The sequence below is a fragment of the Physeter macrocephalus genome, chromosome 2 (assembly GCF_002837175.3).
Source record: "Physeter macrocephalus isolate SW-GA chromosome 2, ASM283717v5, whole genome shotgun sequence".
NCBI lineage: Eukaryota > Metazoa > Chordata > Mammalia > Artiodactyla > Physeteridae > Physeter > Physeter macrocephalus.
Window position 1 is genome coordinate 87,899,825 of NC_041215.1, and position 22,706 is coordinate 87,922,530.

General features: G+C 36.4%; 1 protein-coding gene across 4 annotated transcripts in view; it reads left to right on the forward strand.

The window, feature by feature from the left end:
- DNAJC10 (DnaJ heat shock protein family (Hsp40) member C10) overlaps positions 1–22,706 on the forward strand; it is a 64,296-nt gene that overhangs the window by 21,969 nt on the left and 19,621 nt on the right. For all 4 annotated transcript variants that reach the window (XM_024115606.3, XM_024115607.3, XM_007122505.4 and 1 more), the window contains 5 exons: positions 15,469–15,512; positions 16,159–16,296; positions 19,385–19,474; positions 20,250–20,363; positions 22,121–22,235. In XM_024115606.3, the coding sequence (XP_023971374.1) occupies positions 15,469–15,512; positions 16,159–16,296; positions 19,385–19,474; positions 20,250–20,363; positions 22,121–22,235 (501 nt within the window). The remainder of the gene's footprint in view (positions 1–15,468; positions 15,513–16,158; positions 16,297–19,384; positions 19,475–20,249; positions 20,364–22,120; positions 22,236–22,706) is intronic.

Below are 22,706 nucleotides of genomic sequence, written 5' to 3' on the forward strand. Positions count from 1 at the left end.
AAGTTTTCTGGTGGCATTTTTAGGATTCTCTATGTATAGTATCATATCATCTGCAAGCAATGACAGTTCTACTTTTTCTTTTCTGATTTGGATGCCTTTTATTTCTTTTTCTTCTCTGAGTGCTGTTGCTAAAACTTCCAAAACTATGTTGAATAATAGTGGTTAGAGTGGCCAACCTTGTCTTGTTCCTGATCTTAGAGGAAATGGTTGCAGTTTTTCACCATTGAGAACAATGTTGGCTGTGGGTTTGTCATATATGACCTTTATTATGTTGAGGTAGTTTCCCTCTTTGCCTACTTTCTGGAGAGTTTTTATCATAAATAGGTGTTGAATTTTGTCAAAAGCTTCTTCTGTATCTATGGAGATGATTATATGGTTTTTATCTTTCAATTTGTTAATGTGGTGTATCACATTAATTGATTTGCGTATATTGGAGAATCCTTGCATCCCTGGGATAAATCCCACTTGATCATGGTGTATGATCCTTTTAATGTGTTGTTGGATTCTGTTTGCTAGTATTTTGTTGAGGATTTTTGCATCTATATTCATCAGTGATATTAGTCTATAATTTCCTTTTTTGTAGTATCTTTGTCTGGTTTTGGTATCAGGGTGATGGTGGCCTCATAGAATGAGTTTGGGAGTGTTCCTTCCTCTGTAATTTTTTGGAAGTGTTTGAGAATGATGGGTGTTAGCTCTTCTCTATATGTTTGATAGAATTCACCTGTAAAGCCATCTGGTCCTGAACTTTTGTTTCTTGGAAGATTTTTAATCACAGTTACTTGTGTAACTTTCATTACTTGTGATTGGTCTGTTCATATTTTCTATTTCCTCCTGGTTCAGTATTGGAAGGTTATATCTTTCTAAGAATTTGTCCATTTCTTCCAGGTTGTCTGTTTTATTGGCATAGAGTTGCTTAGAGATGCAAAACATCTCTTACGATGCTTTGTATTTCTGCGATGTCCATTGTAACTTCTCCTTTTTCATTTCTAATTTTATTGATTTGAGTCCTCTCCCTCCTTTTCTTGATGAGTCTGGCGAAAGGTTTATGAATTTTGTCTATCTTCTCAAAGTACCAAATTTTAGTTTTATTGATCTTTGCTATTTTCTTTGTTTCTCTTTCATTTATTTCTGCTTTGATCTTTATGAGTTCTTTCCTTCTATTGTGGGTTTTGTTTGTGCTTCTTTCTCTAGTTCCTTTAGTTTGTAAGGTTAGATTGTTTATTTGAGATTTTTCTTGTTTCTTAAGGTAGGATTGTATTGCTATAAACTTCTCTCTTCGTACTGCTTTTGCTGCATCCCATAGGTTTTGGATCATCGTGGTTTTGTTGTCATTTATCTTTAGATATTTTTTGATTTCCTCTTTGATTTCTTCAGTGATCTCTTGGTTATTTAGTATCGTATTGTTTAGTCTCCATGTGTTTGTGTTTTTTACTTTTTTTCCCTGTAATTGATTTCTAATCTCATAGCATTGTGGTCAGAAAAGATCCTTGATATGATTTCAGTTTTCTTAAATTTACCAAGGCTTGATTTGTGACCCAAGATGTGCTCTATCCTGGAGAATGTTCTGTGTGCACTTGAGAAGAAAGTGTAATCTGCTGTTTTCGGATGGAATGTCCTGTAAATATCAGTTAAATCTATCTGGTCTATTGTGTCATTTAAAGATTCTGTTTCTTTATTAATTTTCTGTCTGGATGATCTGTCCATTGGTCTAAGTGAGGTGTGAAAGTCCCCCACTATTATTGTGTTACTGTTGATTTCACCTTTTATAGCTGTTAGTATTTGCCTTATGTATTGAGGTGTTCCTACGTTAGGTACATATATAGTTATAATTGTTATATCTTCTTCTTGGATTGATCCCTTCATCATTATGTAGTGTCCTTCCTTGTCTCTTATAACATTTTTTATTTTTAAAGTCTATTTTATCTGATACGAGTACTGCTACACCAGCTTTCTTTTGATTTCCATTTGCATGGAATATCTTTTTCCATCCCCTCACTTTCAGTCTGTATGTGTCCCTAGGGAAGTGGGTCTCTTGTAGACAGCATATATACTGGTCTTGTTTTTGTATCCATTCAGCGACCCTGTGTCTTTTGGTTGGAGCATTTAATCCATTCACGTTTAAGGTAATTATTGATATGTATGTTCCTATTACCATTTTCTTAATTGTGGGTTTGTTTTTATAGGCCCTTTTCTTCTCTTGTGTTTCTCACTTAGAGAAGTACCTTTAGCATTTGTTGTAGAGCTCGTTTGGTGGTGCTGAATTCTCTTAGCTGTAGTGTCCTTCCTTGTCTCTTATAACATTTTTTATTTTTAAAGTCTATTTTATCTGATACGAGTACTGCTACACCAGCTTTCTTTTGATTTCCATTTGCATGGAATATCTTTTTCCCTGTAAAGCTCTTGGTTTCTCTGTCGAACCTGAATGAGATCCTTGCTGGGTAGAGTAACCTTGGTTGTAGGTTCTTCCCTTTCATCACTTTAAATATATCTTGGCACTCCCTTCTGCCATGTAGAGTTTCTGCTGAGAAATCAGCTGTTAACCTTATGGGAGTTCCCTTGTATGTTATTTGTTGTATTTCTCATGTTGCTTTTAATCATTTTCTTTGTCTTTAATTTTTGTCAGTTTGATTAGTATGTTTCTCAGTGTGTTTCTCATGCGTTTCTCCTGCCTGGGACTCGCTGCTCTTCCTGGACTTGGGTGGCTGTTTCCTTTCCCATGTTAGGGAAGTTTTCAATTATAATCTCTTCACATATTTTCTCAAGTCCTTTCTCTCTTCTCCTTCTGGTACCTCTATAATGCAAATGTTGGTGCATTTAATGTTGTACCAGAAGTCTCTTAGGCTGTCTTCTTTTCTTTCCATTCTTTTTTCTTTATTCTGTTCCATGGCAGTGATTTCCACCATTCTGTCTTCCAAGTCACTTATCCATTCTTCTACCTCAGTTATTCTCCTGTTGATTCCTTCTAGTGTATTATGCATTTCAGATATTGTATTGTTTATCTCTGTTTGTTTAATTCTTCTAGGTCTTTGTTAAACATCTCTTGCATCTTCTTGATCTTTGCCTCCATTCTTTTTCTGAGGTCCTGAATCATCTTCACTATCATATTTCTGAATTTTTTTTCTGGGAGGTTGCCTATGTCCACTTCATGTAATTGTTTTTCTAGGGTTTTATTTTGTTCTTTCATCTGGTACATAGTCCACTGCCTTTTCATTTTGTCTTTCTATGAATGTGGTTTTTGTTCCACATGCTGCAGGATTGTAGTTCTTCTTGCTTCTCTGTATGTTACCCTTGTATCCTGCTACCTTGCTGAATTTGTTTATCAGTTCTAGTAGTTTTTGTGTGGTGTCTTTAGGGTTATTTATATATAGTATCATATCATCTGCATATGATGACAATTTTACCTCTTCCAATTTGGATATCTTTTATTTCTTTCTCTTGTCTGATTGCTATGGCTAGGACTTCCAATACTATGTTGAATAGAAAAGGTGGGAGTGGGCATCCTTGTCTTGTTCCAGATTTTAGGAAGGCTTTTGTCTTTTCACCGTTGAGTATTGTACTGGCTATAGGTGTGTCATAAATAACTTTTACTATCTTGAGATGTGTTCCTTCTGTACCGACTTTGGTAAGAGTTTTTATTCATGAATGGATGCTGAATTTTGTCACCTGCTGTTTCTGCATCTGTTTAGATGATCATGTGGTTTTTGCCTTTTCTTTTGTTTATGTGGTGTATCACATTAATTGAGTTGTGCATGTTGAACCATCCTTGTGAATTTAGGATGGATCCCACTTGGTCATGGTGTAGGATCTTTTTTATGTGTTTTATAATTTGGTTTGCTAATGTTTTGTTGAGGTTTTTTGCATCTATATCTATCAAAGATATTGGCCTGTAATTTTCTTTTCTGGTTGTGTCTTTGTCTGGTTTTGGTAACAGGGTGATGGTGGTTTCATAGAATGTTCTTGGGAGTGTTCCCTCCTCTTCAGTTTTTTGGAAGAGTTTGAGAAGGTTTGGTATAAATTCTTCTTTGTATGTTTGGTAGAATTCACCTTTGACGCTCTGTGGTCCTGGACTTTTGTTTGTAGGTAGTTGTTTAATTACAAATTCTCCTTCACTTCTAATGATTGGTCTTTTCAAATTATCTATTTCTTCTTGATTCAGTTTTGGTGGGCTGTATGTTTCTAGAAACCTGTCCATTTCTTCTAGGTTGTCCAATTTGTTGGTATATAATTGTTCGTAGTATTTTGTATTTCTGTGGTATCAGTTGGGATTTCTCCTTTTTCATTTCTTCTTTTGTTTATTTGCGTTCTCTTTCTTTTCTTCTTGGTGTGCCTTGCCAGGGGTTTGTCCATTTTCTTTACCCTTTCAAAGAACCAGCTCTTTGTTTTATTGATTTTTTAAAATTTATTTAATCTCTATTTTATTTATTTCGTCTCACATCTTTATTATTTCCTTCCTTCTGCTGACTTTAGGTTTTGTTGTTCTTTTTCTAATTCTTTTTAGTGGTAGGTTAGTTTGTTTATTTCAGATTTTTCTTGTTTTTTGAGGAAGGCTTGTATCACTATGAACTTCACTCTAAGAACTGCTTTTGCTGCATCCCAGAGATTTTGTATCATTGTGTTTGCATTGTCATTTGTCCCAAGGTATTTTTTAATTTCCTCTTTGATTTCATCGTTGACCCATTGGTTTTTTAGTAGCATGTTGTTTAGTCTCCATGTAATCGGTTTTTTCTCATTTCTTTTTTTGTGGTTGATTTCTACTTTCATGCCGTTGTAGTCAGAAAAGATGCTTGAGATAATTTCTATGCTCTTAAATTTGTTGAGGCTTGTTTTGTGCCCTAGTATGTGGTCAATCCTAGAGAATGCTCCATGTGCACTTGGAAAGAATGTGTATTCTGATTTTTTTTTGGATATAATGTCCTGAAAATATCAATTAAGTCTAGCTGTTCTGTTATATTATGTAGGGTCTCTGTTGCCTTATTGTCTGGAAGATCTGTGCATTGATGTGAGTGTGGTGTTAAAGTCTCCCGCTACTGTTGTATTCCTATCAATTTCTACCTTTATCCGAGTTAATATTTGTTTTATGTATTTGGGTGCTACTGTATTAGGTGTATGTATGTTGATGAGTGTGAAGTCCTCTTGTATTGATCCTTTTATCATTATATAGTGTCCTTCTTTATCCTTCTTTATGATCTTTGTTTTAAAATCTATCTTGTTTGATATGAGCATTGCAACTCTACTTTCTTATCATTTCCTTTTGTATGAAATATCTTTTTCTGTCCCCTCACTTTCAATCTATGTGTGTCCTTTGCCCTAAAGTGGGTGTCTAGTAGGCAGCATATTTTAGGCTCTTGTTTTTTTAGCCAGTCTTCCACTCTGTGTCTTTTGATTGGAGCATTTCGTCCATTAATATTTAAGTTAATTATAGATAGATATGTATTTATTGCCATTTTAAACCTTGTTTTCCCATTGATTTTATATTTCTTCTTTGTCTCTTTGTTTTCCCTTTTTGTGGTTTGTTTTTTTTTTTTTTTTTTTTTTTTTTTGCGGTACACGGGCGTCTCACCGCCGCCGCCTGTCCCGTTGTGGAGCACAGGCTCCGGACGCGCAGGCTCAGCGGCCATGGCTCACGGGCCCAGCCGCTCCTCGGCGTGTGGGATCGTCCCGGACCGGGGCACGAACCCATGTCCCCTGCATCGGCAGGCGGACTCTCAACCACAGCGCCAGCAGGGAAGCCCTGTGGGTTTTTTTTGTTGGTCACACATGCACACTATTTTATTTTTACAAGAGATAAATAAACTGACACCAAGCATTGTAAACGGATGACCCTTTTGTGGTTTTATGATTTTCTTTTGTATTATACTTGTGTTCTTTTCTTTTTGGTTTTTGTGAATCTATTGTGTGTTTTTGATTTGTGGTTACCCTGCATTTCTAGCATATTAACCCTTCCTATTTCTGCTTGCCTTAGACTGGTAGTATTATAGCCTCAAATATATTCTAGGAAAAAAATATATACACATTTTCTTACTCCCCATATCTTATGATTTTTGATGTCCCCTTTTACGTCTTCATGTTCATCCTTTTGCTGTTCATTGTGGTTATCATTACGTTCACAGAAGTTTTTGATTTTTTTTTTTTAATTTGTGTATTGGCTTATTTAAGTGACTTACTTTGAGGTGGTGATTTTCTCTTTACTATAGAGTCTTGCTTCTTTTCTCTCTGATGATTTTTTTTTTTTTTTTGGCCATGTCACATGGCATGCAGGAACTTAGTTCTTGGACCAGGAATCAAACCCATGCCCCTGCTGTGGAAGTGCAGAGTCTTTCTTAACCTCTGGACCACCAGGGAAGTCCCCTGAGAAATTCTTTTTCTCTCCTTCTATTCTAATGATAATCTTACAGGGTAGATTATCCTAGGTTGTAAATTTTTCCCTTTCAGGACTTTGAATATATCTTGCCAGTCCCTTCTGGCCTTCATTGTTTCTGTAGACAAATCAATTGATAGTCTTATGGAGGTTCCCTTGTAATTAACTCTTTTGTTTTTCTATTGCTGCCTTTAGAACCCTCTCTTTAACTTTTGCCATTTTTATTATCATATGTCTTGATGTAGGTCTGTTTGGGACCCTCTGTGCTTCCTGTGCCTGGATATCTGTTTACTTCTTTAGGTTTGGGAAGTTTTCAGCCATAATTTCTTCAAATACACTTTCCATCCCTTTTTCTCTTTATTCCACTTCTGGAATCCCTATTGTGCATAGGTTGGCACGCTTTATATCAGAGGTCCCCAACCACTGTGGCCTGTTAGGAACCGGGCCGCACAGCAGGAAGTGAGTGGCAGACAAGTGAGCAAAGCTTCATCTGCCACTCCCCATAGCTCCCCCTCACTCACATTACCACCTGAACCATCACTTGCATTACCACCTGAACCATAACCCCACCCCACCCCAACCCCCACCTGTCGGTGGGAAAATTGTCTTCCACACCGGTCCTTGGTGCCAAAAACGTTGGGGACCACTGCTTTATATTATCCTGTAGGTCTCTTATTTTGCTTTCAGTTTTTTTTCATTTGGCTTTCTGTCTGCTGTCCTGATTGGGTGATTTCCATTTTTCTGTTTTCCACGTCACTTATCTGTTTTTCTGCACTATTCATTCTGTTTTTCATTGCTTTAACTCAGCTTTCATCTCAGCAAATAAGTTTTCTAATTTTTCTTGGTTCCTCTTTATAGTTTCTAGTTCCTTTTTACACTATTCTGCATTTCTGTTGATAGCCTTTCTTAATTTCTTCAGTATTTTCATTACCTTCTTTTTGAACTCGGTGTCTATTAGACTGAAGAGGTTTATTTCATTATTCTTTCAGGGGAATGCTCTTGGTCTTTTAACTGGAAGTGGTTCCTCTGCTTCTTCATTTTAGTTATATTTCTCTTACTCCCTGAGTTTAGGAGAAACAATTATCTTGTGGTCTTGAATGGCTATTTACACGTGGGGGCATCCCTGTGTAGCTTGTGTGGGTTTATTTGTTGTAGGGGCTGTTTTTAGTATGGATGCCTGTCACCTCTCCTCAGCATGTGCTTGTTGTTATCCCCTTGATAGGGGGTATGCAGATGCAGTGGCTGGTGCCCAGTCCTGGGGTTCTTGGCAGCAGTAGCAGCTCAGGCGCCCCCCTGGAGCATGCGATGGGAGCAGAGGAGGCTTGCGACCACTTTTGAGGTCCAGGAGGGAGGCAGCGGCAACCTGCAACTGCTCCTGGCATCTAGGCAGGCAGTGGTGGCAGCTTGTGACGTCCCCTGGATCCCTCGCAGGCAGTGCCCTACCCTCTGCATGTGTGTGCACAGGGAAAAAGACTACAACCCACATCCCTCTCCTCCCCTCATGCACCCCCAAATAATGGCAGCTGGCCTCCAGGCTTCCTCTGTACACATCACCAGCCATGGTCGCACTGGATTCCAGCACCCCCCAGGGCTGTGTTCACACAGTCAACCCCAGTCCTCTCCCCACTTCTGATTTCTGAAGCCTGAGTTCCAGTACCCAGCCCCTGCCTGCACTGACAGACACGTTCCTCTGGCTGGGGAGTGCAGAGTGGTGGCACTGACCGTCTGTGCAGTTCTTCCTTCACTCTGGCTGCCGCATACTGGCTGCTGCACTCTCCTCCAAGTCTCTGAAGCTCCCCTTCTGTCCTGGCCAGTCTCCCCACCAGGGGGGCTGGCACCTTTCCTCTTTCACAGCTCCATCCCAGGGGCACAGGTCCTGTCTTGATTCCTTTCTTGCTTTTTTTTTTTTTCTTTTTTCCTACCTGGTTACATGGAGATTTTCTTGCCATTTCAGCAGTTTGAGGTGTTCTGGCAGTGTTCAGTAGATATTCTGTGAGAATTGTTCCACATGTTGATGTATTTTTGATGTATTTGTGGGAGAAGGTAAGCATCACATCCTGCTACTCTGCCATCTTGACTACTCTCTCCTTTAAATCATTTTGAATTTATTTTTGTATATGGTGGGAGGGAGTATTCTAAATTCATTGATTTACATATAGCTGTCCAGCTTTCTCAACACCATTTGTTGAAGAGACTGTCTTTTCTCTATATTGTTTCCTTTGTCATAGATTAATTGATTGTAGGTGTGTGGGTTTATTTCTGGGCTCTCTGTTCATCTATATGTCTTTGTACTGATACCATGCTTTTTGATTACTGTAGCTTTGTAGTATCTTCTGAAGTTGAGAAGGGTTATGCCTCCAGCTTTGTTCTTTTTCCTCAGAATTGTTTTGGCAATTCTGGGCCTTTTGTGTTTTCATATAAATTTTAGGATTATTTTTTCTAATTCTGTGAAAAATGTCATGGTATTTTGATAGAGATTGCATTAAATCTGTAGATTGCTTTGCGTAGTATATCCATTTTAACAATATTAATTTCTTCCGTCTAAGAGCATAGGATATCTTTCCATTTTTTTGAATCATTTTCATTTCCTTTACCAGTGATTTATAGTTTTCAGTGTGTAGGTATTTCACCTCCTTGGTTACGTTTATTTCTAGGTATTTAATATTTTTGATGAGATTTTAAATGGGATTTTTTTTTACTTATATTTCATTTTTAGTGTATAGAAACATGACAGATTTCTGTATATTAATCTTGTATGCTGCTATCTTGCCAAATTCCTTTATTAGTTCTTATACTTTTTTGGGTGAAGACTAGGGTTTTGTATAGAGAGTATTGTATGTCATCTGCAAAGGGTGGCAGTTTTACCTTTTCCCTTCCAATTTGCATACCTTTTATTTCTTTTCCTTATCTGATTGCCGTGGCTAGGACGTCTAATACTCTGTTGAATAGAAGCTCCGGGAGTGAGCATCCTTGTCTTATTCCTGGATTTAGAGGGAAGGCTTTTACCTTTTCACCACTGAGTATTATGTTGGCTGTGGCTTTGTTGTAAATGGCCTTTATTATGTCATAATACATTCCCTCTACACCCACTTTGGTGAGAGTTTTTATCATGAACGGATGTTGAATTTTGTGAAATGCTTTTTCTGCATCTGCTGAGATGATCATGTGATCATGTGGTTTTTGTCTTTCCTTTTGTTAATGTGGTGTATCACACTGATTGATTTGCATATGTGGAACCATCCTTGTGATCCTGGAATGAATCCAACTTGATCATGGTGTATGATCCTTTTCAGGTATTGTTGGAATCAGCTTGCTAATATTCTCTTGAGGATTTTTGCACCTATATTCATCATAGATATTGGCCTGTAACTTTTTTTTTTGTAGTGTCTTTGTCTAGTTTTGTAATTAGGGTAATAGTGGCCTCATAGAATGAATTTGGAAGTGTTCCCTCCTCTTCAATTTTTTGGAGTAGTTTGAGAAGGAATAGTTTAAGTTCTTTATGTTTGGTAGAATTCTTCAGTGAAGCCATCTGGTCTTGGACTTTTGTTTGCAGAAAGTTTTTCTTTTAATTATTGTTACAGATTCTGTTTCACTCCTAGTGATTAGCCTGTTCAAACTGTGTTTCTTCTTGACTTAGTCTTGCCAGGCTGTATGTTTCTAAAAATTTGCCCATTTCTTCTAGGTTGTCCAGTTTGTTAGCATGTAACTGTTCATTGTATTTCTCTTCTGATTTTTTGTATTTCTGTGATATCAGTTATTTCTCCTCTTTCATTTCTTAATTTGTTTATTGGGGTCCTCTCTTTTCTTCTCGATGAGCCTGGCTTGTCAATTTTATTTATCTTTTAAAAAAATCAACTCTTGGTTTTATTGATCTTTTCTTTGTTGCTTTTTTTTCCCCTGATCTATTTTATTTCTCTCTGATCTTTATTATTTCCTTCCTTCTGCTGACTTTGCACTTTGTTTTTCTTTTACTAATCCTTTTAGGTGGTTGGTGAGATTGTTCATTTGAAATTTTTCTTGTTTCTTGAGGAAGGCCTGCATCGCTGTGGATTTCCCCCTAAGAATTGCTTTTGCTGCATGCCAGAGATTTTGTAACGTGTTCTCATTTTCCTTAATCTCAAGGTATTTTATAATTTCTTCTTTGATTCCATTTGACCCATTTGCTTCTTAGTAGCATGTTCAGCCTCCACATGTTTGTTATTTCTCTGTTTTTCTTTCCATAGTTATTTTCTGATTTCATATTGTGGTCAGAAAAACTGCTTGACATAACTTCTGTCCTCTTAAATTTGTTGAGGCTTGTTTTATGACCTAGCATGTGGTCTGTCCTATAGAACATTCCATGTGCACTTGAAAAGAATGTGTATTCTGGGATTTTCAGGGGATGTAGTATTCTGTAGAAATCTATTAAGTCCAACTGGTATGTTGTATCATTTAAAACCACTGTTTCCTTCTTGATTTTCTGTCTGGATGATCTGTCCATTGATGTCAGTGGAGTGTTAAATCTACTATTACTGTATTTTTGTCAGTTTTTTCCTTTACGTCTTTTAGTATTTGCTTTATATATTTATGTGCTCCTATATTAGGTGCATATGTATTAATGAGTATAATATCCTCTTATTGTGGTGATTCTTTTATCATTATATAATGCCCTTCTTTGTCTTTTTTTATGGCCTTTGTTTTAAAGTCTACTTTGTTTGATATCAATATTGCTACCCCCACTTTCTTGTCATTCCCATTTGCCTGAAGTATCGTTTTCCTTCTCCTCACTTTCAGTCTGTGTGTGTCTTTTATCCTGAAGTAGTCTCTTGTAGACAGCATATTTCAGGTTCTTGTTTTTTTATCCAATCAGCCACTCTTTTGATCAAAGCATTTAGTCTGTTGACATTTAAAGTAGTTGATAGGTTTGTACTTATTACCATTTTAATCCTTGTTTTCCAGTTGTTTTTGTAGTTCTTCTTTTTGTTTTTTCTTTTGGTCTGATTATTTTCTTTTGTTGTATGCGTGACTTCCTTTCTTTTTGGTCTTTGTGAATCTATTTTATGTTTTTGATTTGCGGTTACCGTGGAATTCAGGTATGTTGACCCGTAACTAGCTACTTGATGTAAACTGACAGTCATTCAATTCAATCACGTTCTAAAAGATGTATATTTTTTATTCCCCTCCCTGATAACTTTGCAATTTTGATATCCTATCTTACGCGTTTATACTTATTCTTTTATCTTTATTATAGAGTTGCTTTTACAATTTTTTTTGACTGTTTAGTCTACATACTAGCTTATTTAAGTGATCTTCAATTCTTACTATATATTTGCTTTGCCTATTTTGATTTTCTCTTTCCTACAGTTTCTTGCTCCTTTTCCATTTAGAGACGACCCTTCAATATTTCTTTTAGGGTAGGTTTAGTATTACTGAATCTTTTCAGTTTTTGCTTGTCTGAGATATTCTTTATCTCTCCTTCTATTCTAAATGATAATCTTGATGTATAGAGTATCCTAGGTTGCAGGTATTTTCCTTTCAGAACTTTTAGTATATTATGCCACTCCCTTCTGACCGGCAAATCAGCTGATAGCTTTATGGGGGTTCCCTTGTAATTAACTCTTTGTTTTTCTCTCACTGCCTTTAGAATGCTCTTTTTGTCTTTAAGTTTTGCCATCTTAATTATGATATATCTTGTGGGTCTGTTCGGGTTCATCTTGTTTAGGACCCTTTGTGCTTCTTGTACCTGGATATCTGTTTCCTTCTTTAGGTTTGGCAAATTTTCAGCCATAGTTTCTTCAAATAAGTTTTTGATCCCCTTCTCTCTTCTCCTTCTCAAACCCCTATTATGCATAGGTTGGCACATTTTATATTATTTTAAAGATCTTGTAAGTTCCTTCCATTTTTTTTTTTTCACTTGTCTTTGTCTGCTCTTCTGATTGGGTGATTTCTATTATTCTGTCTTCCAGCTTACTTACTCACTCTTCTGTGTCATTTAGTTAGCTGTACATTGCTTCTAGATTTCTTTTTATCTTAGAAGTTGAATTAATTATCTATTCTTGTTTTGTTCATCTTTATAGTTTCTAGTTCCCTGTTACAGTGATCTGCATTTATATTGATCATTCTTAATTCATTTAGCCTTTTTTTTTTTTTTTTTTTTTTTGTGGTACGCGGTTCTCTCACTGCTGTGGCCTCTCCCGTTGCGGAGCACAGGCTCCAGACGCACAGGCTCAGCGGCCATGGCTCACGGGCCCAGCCGCCCCGCGGCATGTGGGATCTTCCCGGACTGGGGCACGAACCCGTGTCCCCTGCCATCGGCAGGCGGACTCTCAACCACTGCGCCACCAGGGAAGCCCCATTTAGCGTTTTTATTACCACCTTTTTGAACTTGGGGTCTGGTAGACTGGTGAGCTCTGTTTCATTATTTGTTTCAGGGGATTTTTCTTGCTCTTTTAATTGGGAGTATTTCCTCTGCCTTCATTTTACTTAACTGTCTCTGTCTCTGAATTTAGGAGAAACGATTATCTATTATGGTCTTAAAGGGGTGTTTTTATGTGGTAGCATCCCTGTGTAGACTCTGTGTGTACGATGGACACCAGCCATGTCTTTCTTCGGGGTATGCTGGTCGTTATCACCTAGATAGGGGGTTTGGTTGGTTTTGGGGGATCTAAAGACTGTGCAGGGTGTGAGGCGGGACTTCCTCTTTGCTGCATAGCTGTTGCCGCCCTGTCAGGGACAGGGTCTGCTCCCCAGCTGTTGGAGTAAATGCCCTGAGGGTCAGGCTCAATCAGGCTCCATTCCCCTTGAGTGGTGCCCTGCCCCCAAAGGAGGTGATTGCTGAAGCAAGTGAGGCCCATGTGCTCACAAAGGACCAGTACATCACCTCTGTAGCCATCTGACGCTCCAGTCAGAACCAGCCCAAGGTCTCATCCCTTCTTCTGTTTATCCCAGATCTAGTGCAAGGCTGTGGTGTGGAGTGGCTGGGGCTGGGGGTTGGGGTGTAGTGGCTGCAGGAATTGAGGTGGCTGTGCTACCACCAGAGCACTGGGCTGACCCCGTGGCAGTCTTCTCCCAGGACCTGTCTGCCCCAGCTCCAAGGCTAAGCTGCTGTGTGGAGTGGGTGGAGCCAGAGCATGGCCTCCACCGGGAGGCAAACTGCGGGGTGCTCCTGTGGCACTACCTGAGCAAGTGCTGACAGTGGCCACTTCCACTCCACCCAGATCACATCCCAGGACCCCCAGTCTGTCTCTGCATAGCTAGACCAAGTCTTCTCCCAGGGCTTGGTTGGCCCAAATCTAGCACCAGGCTTTGGTATGGAGTGAGCGGGGCCGGGATGTTCAACCAGCTCGGATTGGGGAGTGTGGCGAAGTGGCAGCTGCCAGTACAAAGCTCTCTCCGCCCTGATTTTTGGTAAACCAGCACATGCGTACTCCTCATGAGTAGAGTCTAGGCTCCTCTAGCCCTTCTGTCTGTCCCAGCAGTTCTCCCGGCAGCCAAGGGTGCTTGTCTCCTCCTTGCAGGACCCCAGGACTGCAATGCCCAGTCTGTGGCTCAACCCACTTGCTCCCCACATTGAGGGTCTGCCCATGGGGACCTTCTCTTCCTTTCAGATCCCTCTCAGATAGGGGTCCCAACCCTATGCCTTCTCCATCCTACCTGGTTATATGGAAGTCTTTCTTGCAGCCTTGGTTTTATAGGAGTTCTTCTGCCATTTTCCAGTTAGTTTTCCATGAGAATTGTTCCACATGTAGATGTATTTTTGGTATGTTGTCAGGGGAGGTGAGCTCTATGTCTTCCTACTCCACCATCTTGATCTCTCCTCTACAGTTATTAATTTCTTAAAGTATCATGTGGTTTATGTTCAGTGGGCAAATTTTTCAGCTTAATTATACTTATGGTAAATTATACCATCAGATAGCTACAAATGTTTTTGACACTTTGCAAAAATAATTAGTTGTTGACAGATAACAACCCTCACAAAATAATATTTTGCAGTTACTGACTTTCCCTCATATGTATTCATTTCAAAAATGTACATGTTTGCCTCATAAAAGTATATGTTTGGGGGACTTCCCTGGTGGTCCAGTGGTTAAGACTCCGCACTCCCAATGTAGGGGACACAGATTCAATCCCTGGTTGGGGAACTAAGATCCCACATGTCACGTGCTGCGACCTTAAAAAAAAAAAAGTATATATTTGAAGATGATAACTTTCCGTTTCTAGGACCCTTTCCCCTAGTAAATTAAGTTGGAAGTTCAGTACCCTACAGAAACATAAACTGTATTCAAGCAATAAGATTGGTTAAAAATTGGTCCTAGTGTTAGAAAATATCCTAATTAATTAATGCATTTTCATATGTTTAATCCCAACATGGATCTTTTCCCCATACTTCACCTCTCAGCCTTTATGCTGCTGTGTTGGAGAGGTATTGCCTTGCAGATAAAATCAGCCACTCACCTCATGGGGTAAGGCCCATCTTAGGAATGTATTGCCTTACAGCAAAAAATCACCCTTAAACTTAGTCTGTCATTGAGGGGTTTTTTCTCATTTTGGCCTAATGCACATGTTTCTCTCCATTCCACACATAAGGAAAACTTTTAAAGCTTTCTGACATTATTTTACTTTTACCGTAGGTAGATTGATTTTACCTATCCCCGTGAGCTCTGTGATGCTGCATCTCCCTTTCTTCTAAATCTATCTCATTGTATCGTAGCATTCATATTTATAGGACTTACATAAAAATAGTGAAGAAGCTATTCTAAGACTGTATTGTATTTTAAGGATTCTGCACATATTGTTATTTATCAATAGGCATTACATTTTATTACCCTAAATCATGAGATCCCTTGGATAAAGGGGACTGTTGATAGGAGGAGACATTTGAGAATAAGTTCCTAAAGAGGTGCTTGAGAGGGAATTCCTTCTTTTTTCTTTAGCTGGAAATCCTGAGAAACTAAGGGGAGAGAGAAGAATGAGACATTGACCTCTATGTCTACCTAGTAAATAAAAGTCTCAGTATTTACCAGCACAGCCCAATTAATTGCCTAAGAATCAACATGATGGTTTGGGGGAACAGCAAATGAAAGTACAGACTTAAGCTGAAATTGCCTCATAAGTTTTTTTTCCCTCACCAGATTGTTTGACTTCACAGACACGTCTCAGGTTAAGTGGGATGTTGGTAAGCATCAATTACTTTGTAAAATTGTATCACCATGTTAAGAAACACATTTTAAAACTGATTCCAAATACTTTCTTTGGTGGTTTCTTAAACATTTATCTCATTTATTTGTAATCTTTCTTGTTTTCTGATAAATGTATTCATAGCTGTAAGTTTCTTTCTAATTAATTAGCTGTGTTCAATACATTTTAACATGTGGTGCTTTTGTTATCATTCACTTCTAAGTATTCCATTAGAGTTCCTCTTTAACCAGAAAGTTATATATTAGTGTTTTTGTCATTTCTAAACTTTATTTTTTGTCATTTTGTTATTTTACTTATTTAGCTCTCATCATATTATGGTTAGAGAGTGCAGTCTGTGTGTTGTTGATACTTTAACACTATTGAAGGTGCCTTATGGATTGGGAGTTTGCCACTTACGAAGATTGTTAATGTTCTGTGTATGCTTGAAAATGTTTCCTATGTAAGGTGTAATTTTTATATATATTAGATTAAATTTATTAATCATGTTATTCAAATCTGCATCATTTTTTGTGTTCTTTTTAAAAGTTTAATTAAAAGTAGAAAAGTTGTGTTTTTGCTAAATATAAATCCTTTTAACTTTTTCTTCCACTTAAAACACGATTTTTTGTATCTTTCCATTTTAGGATGGTCTTGTTAATGTAGGATGGATGGACTGTGCCACCCAGGACAACCTTTGTAAAAGTTTGGACATTACAACAAGTACTACTGCGTATTTTCCTCCTGGAGCCACTTTAAATAACAAAGAGAAAAGTGGTATTTTGGTATGAATCACTTTAATTTCTTTACACACACACGTATTCAAATACATCATTTTGTAAACAATGAGCAAAACAGTGAACCAGTTCATATCATCTGATTATAGGACACTTAATTACTTAGAACAAATATTTAATTTCTGGGATTCTTTTTAATACTTCAGTTTATAAAGTTAAGCTATAAGGATTATTTTTAAACTGGCATAAACGATTACAGTTTTAAAAACCCAAAGGTATGGAATACATTCTCAGGTTAAATGAATATTTATTGGTTTCCATTTATTTGTATATTTTCTAATGTTAAAATATAGATCATTGGTAGGTTTAGATGGAATCTGGTATCTGTTTTTTTTAAAGTACCCTGTTTGACTCTGGTGTAAACTCAGTTTGGCAGTCTACTGATGTGGTTCACATTCCTAATTTTATAAATGAGGAAACTGAGGTTCAAGATACTTGTCAAGGAGCTGAGACAAATACTGGGATATCGGATAGGTCCCTAGAGAACCCACAAAGAAAAAAAGACTGATATAAGACAGACTACCTTTAGTTTTCTTTTGTGTATTTTAATTTTTCCTTTTTTGGTATTGACAAGATTATACATATTCATTACAGAAATTCATATTTGGCATATAAATGTATAAAGAAAGATGCAAAGTTCATTAAAATTAAATCACCCATAGGCAAGCACCATCAAATCTTGGTACATACCCTTCCAGGTCTCTACCTATATGTACATACAATTATGACTTCATGCAGACAACTCACCAGTTTTGTCTTTGGCCCAGACATGGATATTCTCCAGCCCATGCAGTATTTCCCCTGGGATATTAATTGATGTCTTGAACTTAGATCTGTAACTATACTCCTGATATTTCCCCATACATCTGCTGAACCCAGTTTTTCCCCATCTCAATTGATGAAAACTTCATCTTTTATCATTAAGGCCAAACACCTTGGGAGTCATTCTTGACCCCTCTTTTTCTCATACCATATAACCTATACTGTATTCATCAGGGAAATCTGTGGCTGTGTCTTTAAAATCTTTCCATAATCCACCTCCATTGCACTTATCTCCTTATAACATACACTGTAATTTACTTATTTATTTACTCTTTCATTATTTTTCTTCTGCAGTAAATTTTAAGTTTGGATTTTCCATTGATATATCCTAAATGCCTAGAATATCTGGCACATAAGTACTATATATAGTGCCTACTTATGTGCCTTATATTGTGTGTGTGTGTCCCTGAATATTAGTATATACAATAATTCCTCTAAATATATACATCAATCAAAAATACATCAACAATTCCTGAATAGTTATCCATTGACTAAATGTAACATACTGAGTTTAATCAGTCCTCTCTTGATAGATATTTGTTTCTACTTTTTCATGATTGTAAGCAGTGTTGTAATGAACTATCTTGTTCACCTTTGTGTGCTTCTTCCGTTACCTGTTAAGAATGAGATGGCTGCAGCAATTTTAAATTCAGTTCATATTGCCAGAATGCCCAGAAAAGTTGGGTTTATTTACACTGTGCCATTAGCTCATGAGGACTGCCTGTACCCTGGCCAACACTTTTAGGCTCTTGCCTTCAGTACTACAATCTCATATTTCAGTGAGGTCTTTGGGCTTTTTGATATAAAACAGCAAGCTCAGATATGATCTTAGGAAACATAAATGATTGATATTAGAAATGTGACAACACAGAGTGACGAATTAGAAGTCCCTGTCCCTCCTAAAAGCATTCAAGTTTTAAAAAATGTAAAACACTATGCCAGCTAAATATGTCTGGCAGGTGAAATTCAGAGGCTGGACAGTAGTACCCTTCTAGATGTAACTGCCAAATTTTACTCTGAAACAAACAGGTTTTTAAGGAGGTTCTACTGGATTTGTAACTTACATATTTATATAAGCTGCTGTGGGAGTATTTTTAGTTAAATCTTCATGAATGTCACTAAAGTGCATGAGCTTATAGTACTGAGACATGAAAGTCTTCTGTTTTGGCCTTTTAAGCCCTTTGGTAACAAGTTATTTCATAGATTTTTGAGAACATACTATAGATTTTTTTTAGGCTGAAAATCTGAGTTTTCTGTACTTATAGACATTATTTCTATTGATTATTCTCACGTTGAACACAATTAAACTGTGAATACAGTGGTAGTTCCTACAAGTTTTTAATGGAGTTTTAGATCTTTCAAGTAATATATGAATTTCAAACAAAGTTTATTATACTTAAAGATATACAACTGTTTCATCAACCCCTGTATACATTTTCTTGATGTAACTATTGCTGCACTCTTTGTAATAGCAGCTGCTTCCATGAGAATTAGAAGAGCAAAGAGAGTTCTATGAGAAAAATATGCTGAGGATAAAATATGGACAGAAATAAAGAAGGTTTGTTAGAATTGAGATGTGTCTATTTCAGTTGTTTTGTTTTAAATAAGAGACCTAGATCTAAAATATATTTAATTTAAAATATATCTTTTATATATATACATTTTACTTTGTAAAACTCCTAAGTGGTTTGGTTTTCATACATTATTTCTAAAAATCTCTATAATAAACGAAGTCCATTCCTGTTTTCCAATAATAAGTTTTTCTTATCTTAATTCCTATTAATTATTGATCAGGATATGAAGCATCTTAGATCACCAAATATTCTAGTGTTTTAACAATTTTTAAAGAATTCGTAAAGCATTGGCATTCTGTAAAACATGTTAGCATTAAAATTAAACTGAACATACCATAGCTTTTTCCCAGTGAGCCAGAGTTCACTCCAGGTTATTTTGAGGATTATCATAGAATATGCAGTACAGTTAATAGAAAATTCCAGGTAATGAAACACCTAATAATGAAATTTATTTTACATCAATATTTTTTAAAGAAACAACCCAGTTTAATAATTGCCACAATATGATATACTGTCCTTTTTTTTTTGGAAAAGGACAACATTTAGGATAATTAGCTTAAAAACTGTAACTTCTATGATTTTTTTCCTTAAAAGTTCTTTCTCTGAAAACTGAAAAACTAAGACACTAAAATAAGTGAACGTTGATTAAAAAGATTACAATATAATTCTCTTAATTCTAGTTTCTTAATTCACTGGATGCTAAAGAAATATATTTGGAAATAATGCATAACCTTCCAGATTTTGAACTACTTTCGGCAAACACACTAGAGGTAATATTTTTTTAATAATAAATAGTATTAAATGTTGGTAACATTTCCGATCTTAACATTGTAAAATCAGCGTTTGTTTTATTCATTTTGGGGAAGAAGTAGCAGTTTCAAAGGACTTATATATATAGCAGTTGGTTCTAGGTTGAACTCTAATGCCAGGGTTGCTGGCATTGCAGCTTCAGTGTGGATCTGTAGTTTTGGAAACCTAACTAGGCCTGAAGGTAGGCTGCAGGAGGTGCACCAGAAAAGGCAAGATTTTGATCACAAAGCAACTTTGGATCTGATCTGGAACTCTTTGTTCTCGCTTACAGAACTATCTGTATTGTTCACTGAGAATTAAGAAGCAACTTTAGAAATATTCAGTTTGTAGTAGAATCAATTATTTTTTCTACTTTTTGATCCCAGAGTGTTCTAAGTCTATATCCCTACCAAACTTTCTGTTAAACCTGAAGAAATCTGACTTCCCCGCCTTTCAGCTTTTTGGCTCTGTGTTGCTGAAATCATACTTTTTCTTGGAACAGTCATCGTCTTTAAGATTTTATGATTTAGTGACTCTTTTCTTTGTGTAGTATTATATAATTGATTTATATAGCATTATTCCAAATAAACTACAAAATAAGAATATGACTGGGTCTGAATTTTAGACAATATTTTGAAGTAATGGGTAGGATAGTTAAAATTAAGTCAAAGAAATAGAAATTACTGATAGAACTCAGGATTTCCCATCTCTGATGTTTCTTTTCCTTTATCACTTTCTTCTTTAATCACTTTTAAGGATCGTTTGGCTCATCATCGGTGGCTCTTATTTTTTCATTTTGGAAAAAATGAAAATTCAAATGATCCTGAGTTGAAGAAACTAAAAACTCTACTTAAAAATGAACATATTCAAGTAAGAAAAGTGTATTCTGCCTAGCCTTCTGCTTATGTGCTTTCTTCTTAATTTAGTACATAAAGTTATGTTTTAAATAACATAAAAATGTTTATTTGAAATTCTAGGTTAAGAAACCCCTAAATGCCTTTGTTCTTCTGTTGCGTTTTCTTTTTTCTATTAAAAGTTAAAATGATATCCAAAAAAGGTTAACCTTCATTTCTCTTGAGTAGTTGGTATGTGATAAATCTGTATGATAGTTTTTCTGGAATGCATACTATAGAATAGGATATCTTTCCCTTTTTAAAATTCTTTTTTCTTTATATAAGTAATTTCATATTCATTATTTTAAATTAGGATATATAAATAAGCACAAAAGTGAATTAAAGGAGATGCCTAAAAATTATCCACATTTTTCCACTGTTAATAAACCTACTAAGAATTTACTGTTATAACCTTTCAAGCTTTTTAGGTGTGGGCATATGTATGTGTGTGCATATATACGCATATTGTAATGGCCATTGTAATAGACACATGTAAATTTATATGTATGCTTTTTAATCAAATTAGATTCACTAAGTTCTCTTTTGTAAAATTTTCCATTTAGTGATATAAATTTTTCCACATACCACTGTAATATATATGTGTATATGTATGTATGTATATGTAAATGTATCAGTCATCATCCTAAAGACCAAGCAGTATTTCACTGTATGGTTACACCATGATTGTTTGACAAATCCTCTTTTACTGGTGACTTTGTTTCCATTTTTATATCAAAAAGATATACTGCAAAAATGCAGTATGAGGAATTTTTTGAACCAAGGTTATATATTTTCTTCAAAGTTTTTTATCCTCATTACCAGAGTCTTCCAGGAAGTTTATATCAGTTTATATTTTTACTGACAGCATGTAAGTGACCATTTCTCTATACCAGTGCCAGCCCTGGTATTATCATTCTTTATAATTAGCACTGTTCTGATAGGCCAAAAGTGATTTGTTAATAATACTCATTTTCGGGGCTTCCCTGGTGGCGCAGTGGTTGAGAGTCCGCCTGCTGATGCAGGGGACACGGGTTCGTGCCCCGGTCCGGGAAGATCCCACATACCGCGGAGTGGCTGGGCCTGTGAGCCATGGCCGCTGAGCCTGCGCTTCTGGAGCCTGTGCTCCACAATGGGAGAGGCCACAACAGTGAGACGCCCGCGTACCGCAAAAAATAATAATAATAATAATACTCATTTTCATTTATTTGCTTTCTACTTTATTTTCCATGTATGTCTCTGACCCATTTTCTTTCTCCGATAGGATGTTCATCTTTTTATTTCTTAATAGATCCTTTGTCTTAAATGCTACAAATATTTTTTTTGGTTTTTCATTTGCCCACTGGATTTTTTTTCCATACCATATGAAAATGTGAACCTTTTTCTTTATTATTTCTGCTTGTAGGGTCTCTCTTAAGATGTTCTCTCTTTCCCCCACCCCAAGATTATATAAATATTCTCTACATTTTTAGAAGGGTGGTTTCTTAAACAACTTAATATTTTCTTGGAAATTTCCTCTCAGATTTTTGAAGTCTCTAGGAGGCATTTTTTTTATAACTAAATTTAGTTTCAGTGTTAAATGTAAATGATTTCTGTCTCTTACTTTCATGGTCCATTAACTACTGTTTAGAAGCTGTGTTGTTATAGCAGTGTCATTTTTGGATTATCCTTACGAATATTTAACTGAATGGGTAAGATTTTATTTTTAACGGATTAAACCTTCTCTTTATACTTTAGGTTGGCAAGTTTGACTGTTCCTCTGCACCAGACATCTGTAGTAATCTCTATGTTTTTCAGCCATGTCTAGCAGTATTTAAAGGACAAGGAACTAAGGAATTTGAAATTCATCATGGTAAGAAGGGAAAAAGTGATAAAAATTTCTCGATTTTCAAATAGTAATTCTTAATTCTACTTTTTAACCTTGTTTTATATGGACATGATTATGAAAAATAACTTTGCTCTCACTTATTAGTAAATTTGTTTCTTGTGGGGAAAGATATTTTGAATTAAATATAGTTGTTTTATCTTCTTTACTCTTTAAAATAAATCCCTTTTTTCTCCCCTCAGCAAGAGCTCTGATGACTTATCAGGCTATTAAGGAATTTCAGGGTTTGTCTTGTTGACAAAAATAAGAAACACCTAGTTTCCATTTCAGTGTGCCAAATGTAGCATCTCAGTCATTATGGGCGATTTCTAGACCTTGTTTTGGATTTTTCAAACACTAGATGACCAGACATCTCCATTAACTGCTATGTTATCTCTCTTGAATTTATATTTCTGTATTTCACCTTGTTTGGGACTTTAGCCCTGCATCATGAAAGTA